At 35.3% G+C, this 18,028-nt stretch overlaps 1 protein-coding gene across 5 annotated transcripts in view; it reads right to left on the bottom strand.

The window, feature by feature from the left end:
- Positions 1-18,028, bottom strand: part of Osbpl1a (oxysterol binding protein like 1A) — a 226,335-nt gene that overhangs the window by 57,136 nt on the left and 151,171 nt on the right. For all 5 annotated transcript variants that reach the window (XM_071602837.1, XM_071602836.1, XM_027935653.3 and 2 more), the window contains one exon: positions 14,001-14,157. In XM_071602837.1, the coding sequence (XP_071458938.1) occupies positions 14,001-14,157 (157 nt within the window). The remainder of the gene's footprint in view (positions 1-14,000; positions 14,158-18,028) is intronic.

Raw genomic sequence — 18,028 nt, 5'->3', positions numbered from 1 at the left:
CGTTCCAAAAAGGAGCTGAGACTGTTATTACTGGTAATTTTGTGGTAGAAAAAGGGGAAAGAAGCCCTCCTGACTACACAGAAATCTTTTGGGCTGTATACAGAGAAAAGTCCTGCCTCAAAACTTGCATATGTTCCAGGTGGATTAGGATTCTGGTTGTAGCAGAGAGTGCTATGGCAAGAGTTGGAGCTCTCTACTAGAATGTAGGCCTCTGAGCCTGATGGGAATGGCTCATCCTTGAAGGCAGCTCTGCAGTGAGACAGCTGCATGTTTCCTGGAACACTGTAGACAAAGACTTCAGATCCCTGAAAGAAGAGTTTGAGGAACACACAGAAATTATTTAACAACAAGAAACAAAAGGAAGCAGAGATGCACTGAATAATAGAAATGATCCTCTGTAAATACTACTGCCTCTTTTTGTGGCTCTGAACTTTCAGATTAACTTCCTTTAAATCACATTTCCTTTTTCAGAATGAGTATTACCAATTTGTTTGTGATTTGCTTTTTAGCTAGTTCAACATCCTAATTTAACTTCCTTTCTAAATGATCTGAGATGCTTTTGACTGCTTGCACTCAGACAGAGAGAGAATTTCCAGGGACAAAGGTGAATTTCTGGTTTCTTCCTGCGCTGTGACACATAATACCCACAGGGTGTTCTCTGACAAGGATGGCAGTTTGCTTTCTGACTGTTCTGAGCACAGTGAAAAACACCTGGACTGCAAAGGTTTCCTGAAGGTGGTTTCTTCTGATGAGAAACATTATAGAGAGTCCTAACAAATACCATAAGATCCAAATATCCCTGGCCTCTTGAGATTTTCTCATATCCTAAAGGCAAACAGCCAAACAGTTTTTCACTAGTATTAAGAGAAATATACAATTTCTACAAAACATTATGATTATTCCTACTTCCTATCGAATAGTCTGCTTTGGTAGGAAGTTGGAAGGAAGATATAATTTTAATATAATTACATAGGAAGATATAATTTTTTCCTTTAGAATTGTTTAAGGGCTGGGACTGTGACTCAGTGGCAAAGCGCTTGCCTAGCATGCATGAGGCACTGTGTTCGATTCTCAGCACCACATATCAATAAAAAAAAAAAAAAAGGTTCACTGACAACTAAAAACATATTTAAAAAAAAAGAATTGTTTAAGGCAAATGTTTTTTCAGATTTGTTTTAAAAGAAAACTTTCAATGTATTAATGTGCTATTCGAGTTTATTCAATTGGAAACTTAAAAAGGCCTACATGGCCATTTGAATTTGTAGTTGAGTACCCAACACTGAGCCAACAACAGATGGATGCTCAATAATCATTTGGGGATTATGATGTTAATTCCCTGTGAATTATTATACAAAAGAAACAAACAGAACTACATTAATTAAAGGCTGGGAAAAATTACCTTAAATTTCAGAATACAAAGCTTTTTGTCTCTGAATATATATCTTTGTTATTTCAAATATCTGTTAAAAAAATCTACATTCTAAGAAAATATCAGGGAGTTGGAAGTCAAAACCTGGTTTGAATTCCGGTCCTACCATATGTTGGCTAAGTGATCTTAGGCAGGTCAAACTTTCTGCGCTTATTTTCTTGGGTAGATCCAACATCCTATGCTTCAATTTCTTTATCTATAAAGCTGATGCTATAATCATACCTGTCCTACCTGTAACTCAGATATTTGAAATTCAAAAAGCAACAAAGCTTGTGAAAGTACTTTAGAAACACCAATTTATGATACCAATGTAAGTTCTCGCTAACATTACTAACCATGACATTGTAAAGAGTCCTGGATCTGCAGTGTGGTCAGAAAAGAATAGCCTTTAAAACCAGAAAGACCTGGGCTCCAGCCATCTTGTTATGGACTGTGCTTTGTAGGATTCTGCTCATCTTAGAGCAGAAGCAGCTGAGGCCTGGACAGAATAAATGCTTACCAATGCCAGAAATCTATCCTCAACTATACAGCAGAACCAAACTCAGAAGAGGAAGCACAGTAATCCATTGGTTCTCAATTGTTTTATGATTATGGTGTACTTCACCTACTAGAATTTCTGGCACTGTCCATAAAGGAGTTAAAAGAATGAAAACTCAAGCACAAAAGTAAAACAATATTGCAAAGAACCCACAGTTTCCTGCTACCTACTTGATTCACCCATAGAAGCCTGATCTGCTGGGCACTGTGAGTTGGCCCAGTTGTGTGTTCCTACATTTTACTATGGCACTAGTAGGATATTAAGCTGCATCTCATTTCCTACTAAAAGGTGGTTGTGCCCCACTTTGCTACAAATCACATCATCTGCTTAGATGAACGTTCTGTCACATAACAGTACACATTCTTGGTTCTAGTCATTGGTGTTTTCCTCATTCCTTCCTCATTGAGACACAGGGTTTGTAATTAATGTGAAGCCATGTTACATTAACAGGGGATTACCTTTATATGGGCAAATACAAGGTTTGTGCTAGTTTCAAATCCTGGCTTCATACTACGACACAATGGCAAGTTATACCCCAGAAAATGAATATATATCACATTTTATACAATCAATGTGTTTTAAGAAGAGCTGTATAGCAACCAAAAATTTCAGATTTTAAAGTCACAAGGCCAATAAAGTAACAAATCTTTAAAGTATCTGTATGATTTTTAAAATAAGCACTTCTCTTAATTTATTTGCCATGCAAATTTTATTCTCATATATAGTGTTTTCTAAAAGAGGAAAATTCCTCCTGAGTTAATAAGCCAAAAAAGAAAAAACAATACCAAAGATCTCTATGTCCCCTGAGGCAGTTTTCTCCAGGAGGCAAACCTGAAACTGGCACAGTTCCAAAGGGAAAGGGATACTTTAATGTATTTGTAGAGACCATACATCATCTGAAGTCAAGATGCCCAATCTATGACTTATTATAAAATTTGGACAGAGTAAACAGGCCATTAAAAGACTGTTACACTGAAATATTTCCTAGTGCTTGTAACTCTGTGCTCAGATATGAGTGGGAGCCAAGGGCACGGGAGGGTACATCTTCAAATAGAGCAAGATGCTAAGCAAAAGGGTACAGTTCGATAAATATTTAACTGATTCTTTCTTTTGACATTCTGAGGATTATTATAAAGTGTTTACAAAGCAAACGTGAAATAGAAATTGGATATTTACCTAAGAGACTGAAAACATCTAAGGATCACAAGGAGAAAGTAATGAGACCTCTGCATGAGGAAAGTAGTATCAAGGGACCAAGGAATGAGTAACAGAGCTGAAGGCCTCTAGTCACCTCTTGTTTACACTTCTGACAGTGTAACTTTACAATGGGCTGTGGAGAGCCCAGCCACACCTGTGTATTCTTAATAGAAAAAATAAAAATAAAAAACAAAAACCACAGATATCATTTTAGCCATACTATGAAATATAATTCCAACATACAATGGAAATCAAGGATAGCTTTAAATATAGGGACATTTTTCTTATTTCTTGTTTACCAAAAGAAAACTGTCCTAAGATCAAAACTTTGATTCCAGCTCTTTCCTAAATTCTAGATTCAAAAGACAATACAAACTTCCATTGTATTGTCTTCCAAAAGACAATAAAAAAAAATCCATTCAAAGACTTTTTTACTTAAGTTAAAATTTAAGAACGGGCCAGGCAAGGTGGTACATATCTATAATGCCTGCTGCTCAGGAGGCTGAGGCAGGAGGATCACAAGTTCCAGGCCAGCCTAGGCAATTTAGTGAGACTCTACCTCAAAATAAAAAATAAAAAGAGGGGCTGGGGTTGTGGCTCAGTAGTACAGTGCTTGCCTAGCAGGTGTAGGGCACTAGGTTTGATCCTCAGCACTATATTACATAAACAAACAAACAAACAAATAAACAAATGTAATGAGCCCATCTACAACTAAAACATTAAAAAATAAATAAATAAAAAATAAAAAGGGCTGGGGATGCAGCTCAGTGGTAGAGTACCTCTAGGTTCAATATCACAATTCCCCAGTATCACACTCTTACACCAAAACAATTTCATTTACCACTTTTTACTTAGGTTCCATCAGTTTTCATATTTATAATAGCATCTGATAGGAAAGAAGAAAAATCACTAAATGCTTTGCACAGATGATGTTTTATTATTATGTCTCTTTTTCAGATGAAGAAGTTGAGATTCAAAAACATTACAAATTGTGTAAGGTCAGAAAAGTAGTTTAGGATGGGATTCAAACCCAAGAAGCTTTCCAAACCCCCACTCCACTATTGGGGATTGAATCCAAGGCCATTCTACCACTGAGTATATTCCCAGTCCTTTTTTTTTTTTTAATTTTGAGACAGGATCTTACTAAGCTGTAGAGGCCAGCCTTAAACTTGTGATCCTCATGCTTCAGCCTCATAAGTCACTGTGATGAGGTATGCACCACCACACCTGGCTCAAAGAAAGTATTAATAACTACACTTTTCTAGTTTACCAGTATTTTTTTCAAAGAATTTTACAGAAATGTATACAAAAATCAAGAAACAAACCAAAATTTTTAAATCAGTGCTACCATTTATTATAGCTTGCAGTACATCTATTTCCCATTATGTGTTACGAATTAGAAATTCTAAGAATTACCTTTCTTTTTGACAAACCTGGGAAAAATATTTTCAATTGATATTTAAAAAAAAAAAAAAGCCAGTTTACCTAACGATGATTATAGAGCACCTGAAAATTGGTAAGTTCAACACTCCTACAGACAAATGAGTACTGGAAATAAGTAATTCACAGAAATTACTTATTTAAAGAAATTTAAATTACTTATTTAAAGAAAGTTAACATACTATGAAATACCTTTCCAAAATACAATAGAAATCAAGGATGGCAGATTTTAAATATATCAAAAGATACTCAACCTCTCTTAAACATACCAAAAGAGATATTCAACCTCTCTCATCTCTGAAATGGATACTCCTTACAAGCAAGGTTTTTGTTCATTACTGTGTCCTCTGCAACCAGTACAGTATCTGGCATTAAGAGAGGTTCGACAAGTATTTGTTAAGTAACTAATTTGATATATATCTATTTTAAAAGAAAGGTCAGGAACTTTATGTATACATTTCTATCATTAGTGTGAAAACATTTATATGTAACAATAGTTGTTGCATTTGGGGAAAGAAAGGAAGCAGCTAGCTTAAAAAGTAGGAATTAAAATTTGCAAATCATGGGGCTGGGATGTGGCTCAGTGGTACAGCACTTTCCTAGCAAGCCTATGGACCTGGGGTTAATCCCCACACTGGGGAGCGGTGAGGAGTAGGGAAATCCAAACACTCTATTATACTTCTGAATTTTGAACCACAGGAACTTATCACCAATTCAAAATTATGAAAAAAAGAATCATCTCTAAACTAAACACATAACACATGTACAAATTTCTTAAGGGTTGCAGAATAACTCAAAAAGCAAAGATCAAAAGAACTGAGAACAGCCTATACTGTTAAAAAAAAAAAAAAAGCAAGTTGCAAAGTATCTTTTATCTAAGGGGAACAAGGAATATGATATTATATCTTTTTATATTGTTTATATTTAACCCAAAACACTTGGAAAAATGGTTACCTCAAGGGGAAGGGAGCATTGTTGAGGGGACAAGAATAGAACGAAGATTTGTCTAAACACACCTTAGTTTGCTTTTCTGATTTTGGAATCATGTAAAAACATAACTATAAAAAAGTACAGTAGAAAAAAAGGAATCTCTAAATCTTGAAAGCAAATGAAACAAAAAAATCACAATGAAGGGGACCAATGCAAGTGACTTTCATTAAACAACACCAATTGTACATACCATGGTATTTTCATAAAAGAAATGGAAAAATACAAAAGTCTTTTTTCAACAATCATATTTTGAGTAACATTATTAGTGTGCATGTTTGTAAGTAATATGAACATACATATTAGAATAAAGCAAGTAGGTGATTATATAAATGCCATTATGAAACATAAGATGCAATTAAAATCAAAGGAATTAAGGAAAAACTATGTAATCCAAAATTTAATCTGGAAATACACTGGTATGCACTAAAGTATTTTTCCTTTAAAAAAAAAAGTGGAGAAGGGGAAAGAATTTGTTTTCTCCTATGAAAAGAAGTAAAAACAGTGGCTGACCCAGTAGCATGTGCATCCTTATTACTCCTATTGCTAGTTCTAAGTTGTATTTCCCACTAAAATGAAACAGGACTCCTTAGAGATACTGCTGATTCCAGTTCTGCGGCAGGAAATATGTCTCAAACATCTTTTCAGAAAGCAAAGTAGCTTTCAAAGACAATGTACATAAGTTACATGCAAATTATACCAAAAGATAAAAATAAAAAAGAAGGGCTGGGGTTGTGGCTCAGTGGTAGAGGGCTTGGCTGGCACACATGAGGCACTGGGTTAGATCCTCAGCACCACAAAAAAATAAAATAAAGGTATTGTGTTCACCTACAATTAAAAAAATACATATTAAAAAATTTTAAAAAGAAGAAAATACAAACCCAAACCTGTTGACTGGACACAGAGGGGCTCTCTTAACCAAAGAGGTGCAGAAAATAACTTTAAGAGATTAAACAAACCCATTAATATATATATACAACACCTCAGAAGTTAATGTTAAGGAATGGAAAAACACCATATATTTTAAATTTGGGCAAGAGGTACTTTATAAAAGAATTCAAGCTAATAAATGTAAAAGGGATAACAAAATTGAAATACCACTATTCTGTAGCTCTTAATGAAATGAGGAAATAGACACATTGATCAATAGCCGCTAAAGTCATTAGGTAAAAGGCTGTCATGGAACTTTACCATGGACATGTCAGACTGATAATGCCTAAACCTACGAATCAATCTCAACATTACAAAAAGAAAGCAAGTCAGACAGTGTATGACCCATGATTTATGTAGCAAGAGGTACACTGATGGCGTGTGTTCCTATCAAGTATTTTTGAGCCAAAGATTCAAACCTAATTCTGGTCAAGCTTCTATGTATAACTATCAATTTACAAGAAATTCAAGGGTAAAAGAACATGGAATAACACCCTGGGAATGCAAGAGCCAAATTTAGATTATGGAATATTCTGCCTGAGAAATGATCGGGTCACTTCAACAAATAAATGGCAAGAAAAAATGGAGAAGGGATAGGAAACCTAGAGATTAAAAAGGTTTTAAATACATATAAGCCAAAATGGAATTATGTGGAACTCTTAATCTTTATTATTAAATGACATTTTGGATATAATTAATAAAACACACTTATAAGACAAGCAGGAAACTGTGAATACTAATAGTTGATGATAGATAATTAAGAAATTATTATTTATGTATGTAATGGTACTGTGGCTTAGGAGGAGAAAATGTCTCAGTGTTTTAGAGATATATACTGAGTTATTAAAAGATAAATACTCTTGGCAGTACATAAACTAAATAATGAGACAATACAAATGTAATTAGTATGGTACAAATATGCACATGGATGACATGCAAATTCACAAAACCTTCCATATTTTGGGGAAGACTAAATTAAGAGATCAACTGTACATGATTACTACAGTTAATAACAATGTATTATACACTTGAAAAATCTCTAAGCACATTTTAAGTGTTTTTCCCCACAAAAAAATAAGCATGTTAATTAGCTCTATTTAGCCATTCCACAATGTATATATATTTTGGAACATGTTATATACCTTATATGTATTCATTTTTTATATATGTCAATTAACAGGCTATGTTCTAAGAAATAATAGATCTTAGATTTGCTTTAAGTTGTAAGAGATGGTAGATAACAGGACTTACAAATGAAACAAAGTTGGCACATGATAACTGTTGATTGAAGCTGAACGTTGGGCATAAAGGAGTCATTGTTATTATTTTCTCTAAAGGCATGTTTGAAATTTCCCATAATAGAAATTTTAAAAATGGGATTATATACCTGAAAATATAATCTTTCTTTTTCTTCATAGCCTAAGCAAACAATTCTAATTAGTATTTGCTGTTTTGTTTATTAAAGCAAAATTTATAGATTATGGCTGCTCAAGAGAAGTGCTCTCATTTGCCCACAATAAGCACCAGTGTACAACAGATTAGAACAAGTCTTCAGAGTCAGGCAAAAGTGTCCTACCATCACTTGCCTATAGAATGCCAAAATTGGAAGAGATTGATTTTCCGACTGTGTTTAAAGAGCCCCAAAGCCCCTAAGATGTGTCTCTGTGGGTAGGGGCAGAACAAAGGAGGGGGCCTGTGAGACTCTGAGCCTTAGCCCCTCCTTCCAAAAGAGAAACTCCTATCTTCTTTCTAAAGTGGAGTCCAAGAGGTGAATTTCTATAGAAAGAGGTAGCTAAAGTTTTCCTAGAGTAATTCCTGTCAATAAACTAGCAACTTAACCTGGGCTTATGAAGGTTTTCATGAATCTGGGTTCATTCTGCTTTCCTTTCCTCCAAACATACGCAAAGTGATTCCATGGCCTGCCCATTTGTTGGTCCTAGATAAGGTTTTTAAACCTGAACCCTCTTTGCAGGATGACTAGCCCCATCTGTCAAGCTGGCACTCACTTGAGGAGAGATCTCCAAATGTATTTTTGTAGGAGAGAAGGATGCCCTGTAATCTGAGTGGCCTGCAGGTTTTCAATCCTCTGCTTCAGCTCTTGCCATCCAATTTACCAATCTGCTCCAGGTGTCCAATTGCACTGGCCTCTGAGGACACACTCCTGAGGTTTCCTGACTGGAAATAGTCAGCCTACACCACAGTAGAGTGGTACCCCAGCCCAACTTCTATGCTTAAGAAGCATATAAGCATGAGGCATCTTCTTCCTCTGCTGCTCCTCTGGAGTTTCTCACTGTCTGCCCCTTAGTGTTCCTCTCTCTCTGGCTGTTAAGGCAGGCTTATGTCCAGCTTGTCAGAGGCAGGCCCAACAGCCAAGTACTTGAGCTTCTAGGGGATACTATTCTTTTTTTCATTGCAACTCTCTATTTTCCAGGGCAAGTAAGTTCATTAGGGCAAGAGCAGTGTGGTATGAAGAAAGCACAGACTCAGTGTCTTTGGAACTATGGCTCCCTCCAGCCCACAGGCCATTCCACAAATTTGGCCTACTCTAGCCAAGGTTGTTGCTCTTTCCCTCACAACTCCTGAGTCCTCTGAAAATCAGACATGTAGCTTAAGTGCTCCTAATCACTGCATGACAAGGAGTTTCCCTGAATGTTTCCTGGTGGACAAGGGTGTCTTTCTGCCCAGGGCAAGCAGAGGACATCTGGGTGAGGTGACTTGTTACAAACTCTGTTCCCTGATCAAATCAAGTCTGAGTTTAGATCATTTTGTCACAACTGCTAGGGAGTGAGATTTCAAAACCAGGATGGTTTTATTCCAATGATTAAATATATTCAGAGCTGAAAATTTTTCATTTACCCATAATAACATTCTCTCAATATATTCTTACTTCCTGGAAAATATTGTCTTAACTTATATAGTCAATCTCTTTGACTTTCAACTTCTCAGTGCATTCCAACTATATGAATTCTTCATACACATTAGACAACTGCTATTACACGCCTCTCCTCTTGGCTACCTAACAACTGAAGTCTAAAGTAGTTATGACGGGTGAGTAAAGCTAGGCAATCGTCTCGAGTTCTCATCTACCACTTCCACACAATAAACCTTTGAGATTCTCAGTCACATTTACAATAGAAATCTTTTAGTTAATATATCAAGTGCAAATAAGTTAATTAGAATCAGCTCTGCCCCTACCATATTTCTGTTATAGGAATTTTTCTTATCTCAAAATAATAGGTATTCTCTATTTTCTTCTGAAAGTATTTCAGTTTTGACCTTTCATGTTGAAGTGTTTGATTCACCTACAATTTGTAATTGTGTAGAGTTGTCTCTTGGTCTTTGCAGAGTATTGATTCCAGCATTCCCCTTGGAATCAAATTTCCCTTGTACCAAAATCTATGGATGCTCAAATGCCTCATATTAAATGGTACAGTAGTTATATATAACCAACATACATCCTCCCATCTCTTTTAAATCATCTCTAGATTACATACAATACATAATATAATGTAAATAAACAAACAGTTATTACAATGTATTGATCAGGGAACAATGACAAGAAAACAAAAGTCTGTTCGCATTCCTTTTTTTTTCCAATTACTTTCACTCTGTGGTGGTTTGACTTCAAAGATGCAGAACTGCAGATATAAAGGAACTGCTGTATATAAAATGGGGATACATTTCATTTTTTCACCTCCATATTAAATAATTATCTAAGCATCATTTAACAAACCATCCATTCTTTCCCACATGTTAGCTCTACTCGTGCCAAGTTTTCTTATATAGGTGCATCTTTGGGACTTGGTTTTGTTTCTTTTTGTTTTTTCCAAAGATCAATCTATATCTAGGAAAATTCTAAACTAAAAATTTGTCATCAATCTTGATATCTGATAGGGCAAACATCATCCTTTCTTCTGATCTGGTTTTGAGAAGCATCTTAGTTCTTTCAAAGCCCTTTGTATTTAACTAGACATTTCAGAATCCACTTTCCAATTTCCAAGGAAAACAACATTGTTAACTAAACATTTAGAGTACAGAGCAATTTGGCAAGAACACCTTTATGACAATGAATTCTCTTTTCTAATAAGTTTTATTATTACACACTTTTTCCATTTGGGGGGGATTTTCTCTAATATTTGTTTCTAGGCACATTTAAAAGTTGCTCTAAATATCTCTTCTTCCAGTTGTAATCCTACTTTCTGTGTTGATAGTACACATAAATGTAATTTTGTATTTAACAACATTGCTAAGCATCCTAACTCTAATTTTTATACAGATACTATGACTCTTCTATGTAGACTACCATGTCATCTGTGAAAAATGACAATTTTTTTTTCTAAATTATATGTGTTCTGTCTACAGGCTCCAAATAATGCTGAATAAAAGGGACTAGGCATCCTGTTTATTTGTTTACTTTTGGTGGTACTGGGGACAGAATTCAAGGCCTCACACATGCTAACCTGGCCTTTAGTTATTTATTTGTTTGTTTGTTTATATTTTGTTATAAGACAGGATTATCTCTCTAAGTTGGGAAAGACGGCTTCCTTAAAATTCTCTTGCCTTAGTCTCCCAAGTAGCTGGAATTACAGGCATTCACCAATGCAACACTTGGCTCATTCTGTCTTATTTCTGATATTATAAAAATGTCTTAATAGCTCATTACAAGCAATTTGTTTATTGTGACTTTTGACCAGATTAAGCAGGTTTTCTTCTACTTGTAGTTTGCCAAGATATTTATTAATCATGAATGACTATTTTATTGAAATATTTTTATCCATTAGGAGTGACCATATAGTTTTCTCCATTAATTTATTAATACAGTGAATGACATTTATAGAATTATAACATGGATCCAACATTTTCAAATTCTAATTTACATTAACATCTTTTACACTGTATCCAGTGACATGGCTGAAATAAATTTACCAATTATAACAACTTGGACAAAAGTGCTAACAAGTTATAACATTACAGCTTAGAACAAATTCAATAAATTAGGTCCAAGAATAGAGAACTGCTTTTATGCAATATGGCCATGAGGACAAAAAAAACCCCATATAAATCCAACTACAGTATGTTGTAGCAAAAATTTCACAAAGCAACTTGATGGATTTTCTGGGGGAAAGTGCTATCAATATGAAGGTGAAGAAATTTTAATAGTTTTTTTTAATGGAATTCTGTTGCACAAGTTTCATGGCTAAAAAAAGAGGTAGTATCTGATTGAAAACCCAGGAAATTAATTATGCAAGGACTATAATAAAATAATATATATATATATATATATATATATATATATATATATATATATATAGTAAAGTCCCTCTTTTCTCATTGGAAAAAAATATACATTCTCTCTATTTCCTGTTTTAAAATTTATAATCTGTAGACTTCCACATGTCTCCCCTAAATTTCAGTGTGCATTTACCAGGGGGTTAACTGGGAGTATCACGTGGGGTAGATCCAAGACTTTCACAGAAAAGTTAAATGTTAAGTAGATTGTTTTTCAGTACTAGATAAAACAAATACAAGGTCAAGAACAAATTTCACATAATTTTAAGGTTTAAATAAAGTTTCATGGTCGCTAAGCTAGTTCTAAGAAACATGGAGGTCATACGGCAACATGGGCCTTCTTTTCTAAAACACCACCACGATTACTATCAATGCAAGTTATTATTAATACCAATACAGTAACTGCTTACTAGAAACACAGATTCCTAATGTAGTTTAGGGTTCGGGCAAAAGGGATTTGATAGCCTTGAATACTACAACTTTTTCCTATTCTAAAATTAAACTTTTAAATTATATGTGGCATATACTGCTTAACTTGACTATAGAGAAAGAATGGGAAAAAAACCACAGGCATTTAAAATTCTCCTTAAAAGCTACTTTTTAAAAATAGGAAATTGTGATGTTTTTTCTTATACATTAGGCTGCTGACGTTTCTGATTAGGTCACTACTTAGTTACAGTTCTTGTCTTTCTGAATGACTTGTCCTGATTTCATGTTTTTCAACAATTTCACATTTGTACCATTCTAGGTTTGACTAAGAGCACAGAATATATGAATATGATATAATTAGGTGAAATGCAAAATTGCTATCACTATGATTATAGCACACATACAAAAGAGTATCTGACCCTAAAAACTTTTAGAGAAATCCCCTCAGCCACAACATATGTCAGCTGTGTATTCTAAACACTGTACTCATTCTGATATTTTAATAATTATATCAGAATGATTTTGTATGCTTCTTTGAGTTTTCCAGAGATTTCACTTGTATTCTCACTAGATGGCAGGTAGGTTTATCACAGGTATGTGATAAACAGTTAAAGGTTGTATTCTCTTTTATTGGTAAAACTGCCAGATTTACTGTTAGATATTTAATGTCCTGAACACAATTTAGATTTAGGCTCCAAAGAAACTGATGGTAACTGTAGTGAGAATTAGAGAGACACTCACTGTGAGCCATATCATTTGCAATGGTAAACTCCATCAAAGGACAGTCATTAATAAGTACATTTAGAGGAGGACCATTTCTAACATCATAACAACAACAACAAAATCTTCTTTTAATTATTTTTAGTTTGTAAAACTCACTGGTCTTCTAAAAATAAGAACAAACTAAGACATTTTTTGCTAATAAGAGGAACACATAAATCCGAGAAGTGAGGTATACATTTTTCCCAGAACAATACTTGAGACCAGGTGTGATCAGAACCATGGTGTTACACAATCTACAAACAAGGAAAAAAAACAAGACTATTTTGTAGAAATTAACTGTTAATAATCCTAAACTAATCCTTATCTTTTGACAAAGATAAAAGATATACTCATCACTGATAATTTTGTATGTTATTATTGTATGTTATACCAGCATTCACATAAGCCACTGTATCTGTAAACCTGTGCTGAAACCAGATAACTGTGATATCTGTTACATTTCATTCATTTGGGACAATCCTCTAGCACTAACCCATCAAGGGAAAAAAAAAAAACATACTCATGTCATTAGGTAGTATAAAATAGATAAGTTCAGCAAATCCTGGGACTCAATAACTGTCTTTGTTTAAATTTAACTAAATTGTGTCAACGGGCTGGCAATATTACCATTCATTCGTAATAAAACCAACAAGAAGATCAAATGACTAGAAACTAAAATAGCATTGGGAGGCAGAGTCATAAAAGATGTATGATGAAAAAGGGAACACAGCATCGATTTCAATAGGTAGTTCTGAGTAACTTTCTGAATCACCAACTGAAGGATTTACACATTCTCCTGAAAACATGGTTGCTAAAAGCAAATTCTGTGTTTTGTTTCTATGCTTATAAATGACATTATCTTAAAGGGACAAAGGAATAAGTACCTACATTAATTCCTTTCATTAAAGTGCTAGAGTAGTACAAATACATTTCTTTATGAATTCCAATTTACCCCATATGAACACAACAGCAGTGTGAGCTGTTTAAAGGCCATCCTACCTGTGCTTTTTGATGCCATTGGAGAGAGCATCTCCTCCACCACAGTCTTTTCCTTCAGACATTCTGTGTTTTCTACTGTTCAAGTGACCTTCTTCCTCTTCAAAGGAGCGTGCTGTCACTGCTTCCAATTGACTCAGGGACTGCTCGGACTCGGAATCTGTGGCAGAGCAGGTTCATCGTGAATGAAGTGAACTTTGGTGCAAGGCTTCTGTAACAATGGATATCTCCCTTAATGCATCGGGCTTTGAAACTTAAGCAGCCTACTTTGTCCTTCAACAATCCATCCGTTAACTACCTCCTCGGGATTTTAGAGAACATGCACCCAATAATGTTCAAGTGGATTTGTGAAACAGATGGACACTTACATAAACTTATAATTAAGCCTATCATAAACCAAAAGAGATTTCCAAAGATTACCTGATTTTTAAAGAAATCATATTTAGTGGTTTCTCCCACTCCACATTTCTATTATCTTCCCTCTCAAAGCATCTTAGGCATGATTTACTAAAAAAAAAAAAAATCTATTTTTAAAACTCATGTATAATTAAAAAGCTGTAGTAGCTATACTTATGAGAAGTTTAAATTACATCCAACGCTATAGACATAAAAGTAAAGGTAATTTTAAAATACATTTAAAAATACTTTTTCAATGTGATGTTATCTAAATCCTCATGAACTAAAGCCCGAAGTATCCATATATTAATTATCAGGCAGGCATTCTTAGGATGGAATGCCATGTTCCCAATTGATTATGTATTCAGATTGGAGCCATCTGCCTGTTTGAAAATAACAAGACAACTCATTTTTGTCCAGCCCATGATGGCTTTCAGGCACTTGCACATTCTCCATCTGAGCAACTCCAAGATACTCTGGTGAAGGGAAGGCAGGGGAATGGGGGTGATCAACAAGTGAAAAGCCTTGTGGCTTATGAGTGGGTGCACCAGGATTGAACCCAGGTTTTCTGACTACTTGTTCAACACTTTATTTCAGCTCAAAACACATTATTTAATCTCTATAAAACTTTAAATGGTGCTTGAATTTTTATTAAAGTGAAAGACCAAGATAACCTTCAACTTCCCATTGTGACTATCAAATCGCCTGTCCTCACCTACGGGAAAGACTTGGAAACACATTTGTGCAAACTTCCTCAAACACATTCATCAGCAATCACTAAGATTATGTTATAACTTAACTCTTCAGAAAACAAAATATTTTAGGGCTTTCTTCCCCACCAACTGCACTCTATAATTCAGCCAAAATCTTGAGCTTTATCATTACTCTACTAGGTTGATTCAGAAGAACTGTAGGGGCTGCAGAGCTGCAGGTTAGAACAGACAGTATACCTTGAGCTCTGACCAAGACACTCTGAACGATGAAATGACTTACAGAAAGACTTTCAACATTGGGAAAGTCCTTTTCATTTGCTACAAATAAAAATTTAATAAAATTTCTAGCTGGGTTTGTGGCTCAGTGGTAGAGCACTCTCTTATTACCTGGTACAAGTGCGGCACTTGGTTCAATCCTCAGCACCACATAAAAATAATAAATAAAATAAAGGCATTTAAAAAAATTTCTAAAACCATAGCTTTGTTATCTCACACATCTCATAATGAAGAAATATATGGCAGACCCCCTCTACCCATGGCTTCAGTTACCCAAGATCAACTACCGTAAAAAATACTAAATAAATTCCACAAGTAAGCACTTCATAAGTTTTAAATCATGCACCCTTCTCAATAGCAAGGTGAAATATCTTTCCATCCACTCTGTCCTGCCTGGACAGAGGGTACATGAGATAGACTGGCAGTCTGACCATATTTTGGAGTCAGCAGAGATGTGAAAGCAAAGGCTACTAAGGGATATGGCACAATAGTAAATGTTAAATTAAAAAAGGGGGGGGGGGAGGGTACTCAACAGAGGCTAGATTGCTTCTCTGGGGGAGCAACAGGCAAAGCCAGAATCAAAGATGGCAACGGCAGTCTTGGAATGGTGGGTCAAGGTGGGTTTTCATACCTAAATTTTAAAATGTGTTTCACATAAAAAATTAATAATTTAGAGTCAAAATAACTGTCTGCATTGGTATTATTTAAGATGCATTCTTAGCTTATAATTTAGATATCAAAAAATCAAAAAACTTTAAGCATTTATCAAACATTATTATGCACAGGATATTGAGTTTGCAATTTAAAAGGATAAGACTTGCCTACTTAAAAAGGTTTTTTTTCAAAGTAGATATACAGTAAACACTAAACAAGAGGCAATAATAGATTTTTATGAAGTAAAAAAAGTTTTTTCCCAAAACAAGATTTCTATGTGGTGAAATATATAAGCTGGAAATCTACTACCTTTATCTGTATCAGTTACTGTAGGAATACACACTATGGGAACATTGTGCTTAGCCCCAAGGATATATAATCACATGGCATTAAAGATCCTTGTCCTCTGTGGTTAGCAATACCTGATCCACTCCTTCTGTCCCCTCACCTTATCTACCTCTCTTCTATTCCTTTCATCTCTGCCCTCTCCCTTACCCTTATTCTTCTTTACATGACCCTCAAACTCCTTCTCTTATTAAGTTCACATTGCAAAGTCCAATGGTAATTTGCAATTCTAATTTTGACTCATCTACCAGATCTGAGACTACTGAATTCACTCCTCCCTTCCTTGTATCATGTGCAGGGCATGTGAGAGTCAAAGGATGAGGAACAGTTCCCACCTGTGGTCCAGCAGAGGTAGACTGGGGAAACCACTGAATTCAGTATATTTTTCTAGGTATAATAACAACACAAGTCTAAAAGCAGACAGAGTGCCACAAAGGGGCATCACTTTGGAGTGGAGAAAAGAGTGTAAGGAGTAAGAGCAGAGGCAGAGGACAGATATGACACAGGAACCGTTCCAGGCAAGGAGAACAGCATGTCCCAGAGAAAAATGAGGGACTCAGGGAAGATGGTAGATGAAGATGGAGAATGGGAGTGGCAGGGTGAAGGCTGTGAGTCAGTCATGAAGTTGACCATGTAGGATAAATAAAAATCAATGGCAGATAGTGGGACAAAGAGGAATAAAATGAAGCTAGGAATGAGACAGTTAACACCATGTGCCATGACAGGCTATAATTGCTAGAGGTAAGTCCACTCAACTTTCAAGGTTCAAAGGTGAAAGAATGCAACACAATGAATTGTATGATCTATAGTACTGTGAAACAAAACCTAGTTCCTTAATAACAAAAGTTCAGTCATTTCTAGTTCTACAAGCAGGAATGTCTGATGTATGCAGTGTAAAATAAACTGAACTTATGTTTTTGGCAATAGGAAATCATTCTTAATAGATTATAACTTCTTAGCACTAGTCACATGAAGCTTATTTCCAGTATGACATCATTTCACATAAAGACCAACAATTCTTAAGATTTAAATTCAAACATGTTTAGCTAAATATAAATAGGCTACAATGACCATTGAGTTTTACTGATGAAGGTCAAAGCTTATCCAAAGATTAGCTTTTCAAGCCTCCTGGTCAAGTAAATCAGTGATAGGTTTCAGTGTCTCTGGGGCAATAATTCAATTTTTTCTTTTTTTTTTTTTAATAGGAGATTAAACCCAGATTGTACCAGTAAGCTACATTCCCATTAGTCTTTATTTTTTTGAGATAGGGTCTTGCTAAATTGTTGAGATTGGTCTTGAACTTGACCTCCTCCTGACTGGACCTCCCAAGATGCTAGGATTACAGCTGTGGGTTCTTCAATTTTTTTTTTGGGGGGGGTGCATACCAGGGATTGAACTCAGGGCCACTCAGCCACTGAGTCACATCCCCAGCCATATTTTGTATCTTATTTAGAGACAGGGTGTCTCACTGAACTGCTTAGTGCCTCGCTGTTGCTGAGGCTGGCTTTGAACTTGCGATCCTCCTGTCTCAGCCTCCAGAGCCTCTGGGATTACACGCATGAGCCACCCCACACCCGGCTGGGTTCTTCAATTATTATTATTTTTTTAATGTGGTGCTGAGGATCGAACCCAGTACCTCATGAATGC

Source organism: Marmota flaviventris, chromosome 16, assembly GCF_047511675.1.
Source record: "Marmota flaviventris isolate mMarFla1 chromosome 16, mMarFla1.hap1, whole genome shotgun sequence".
Lineage (NCBI taxonomy): Eukaryota > Metazoa > Chordata > Mammalia > Rodentia > Sciuridae > Marmota > Marmota flaviventris.
The sequence above is the reverse complement of the archived record's forward strand: the minus strand, read 5'-3'. Positions and strand labels throughout refer to the sequence as shown.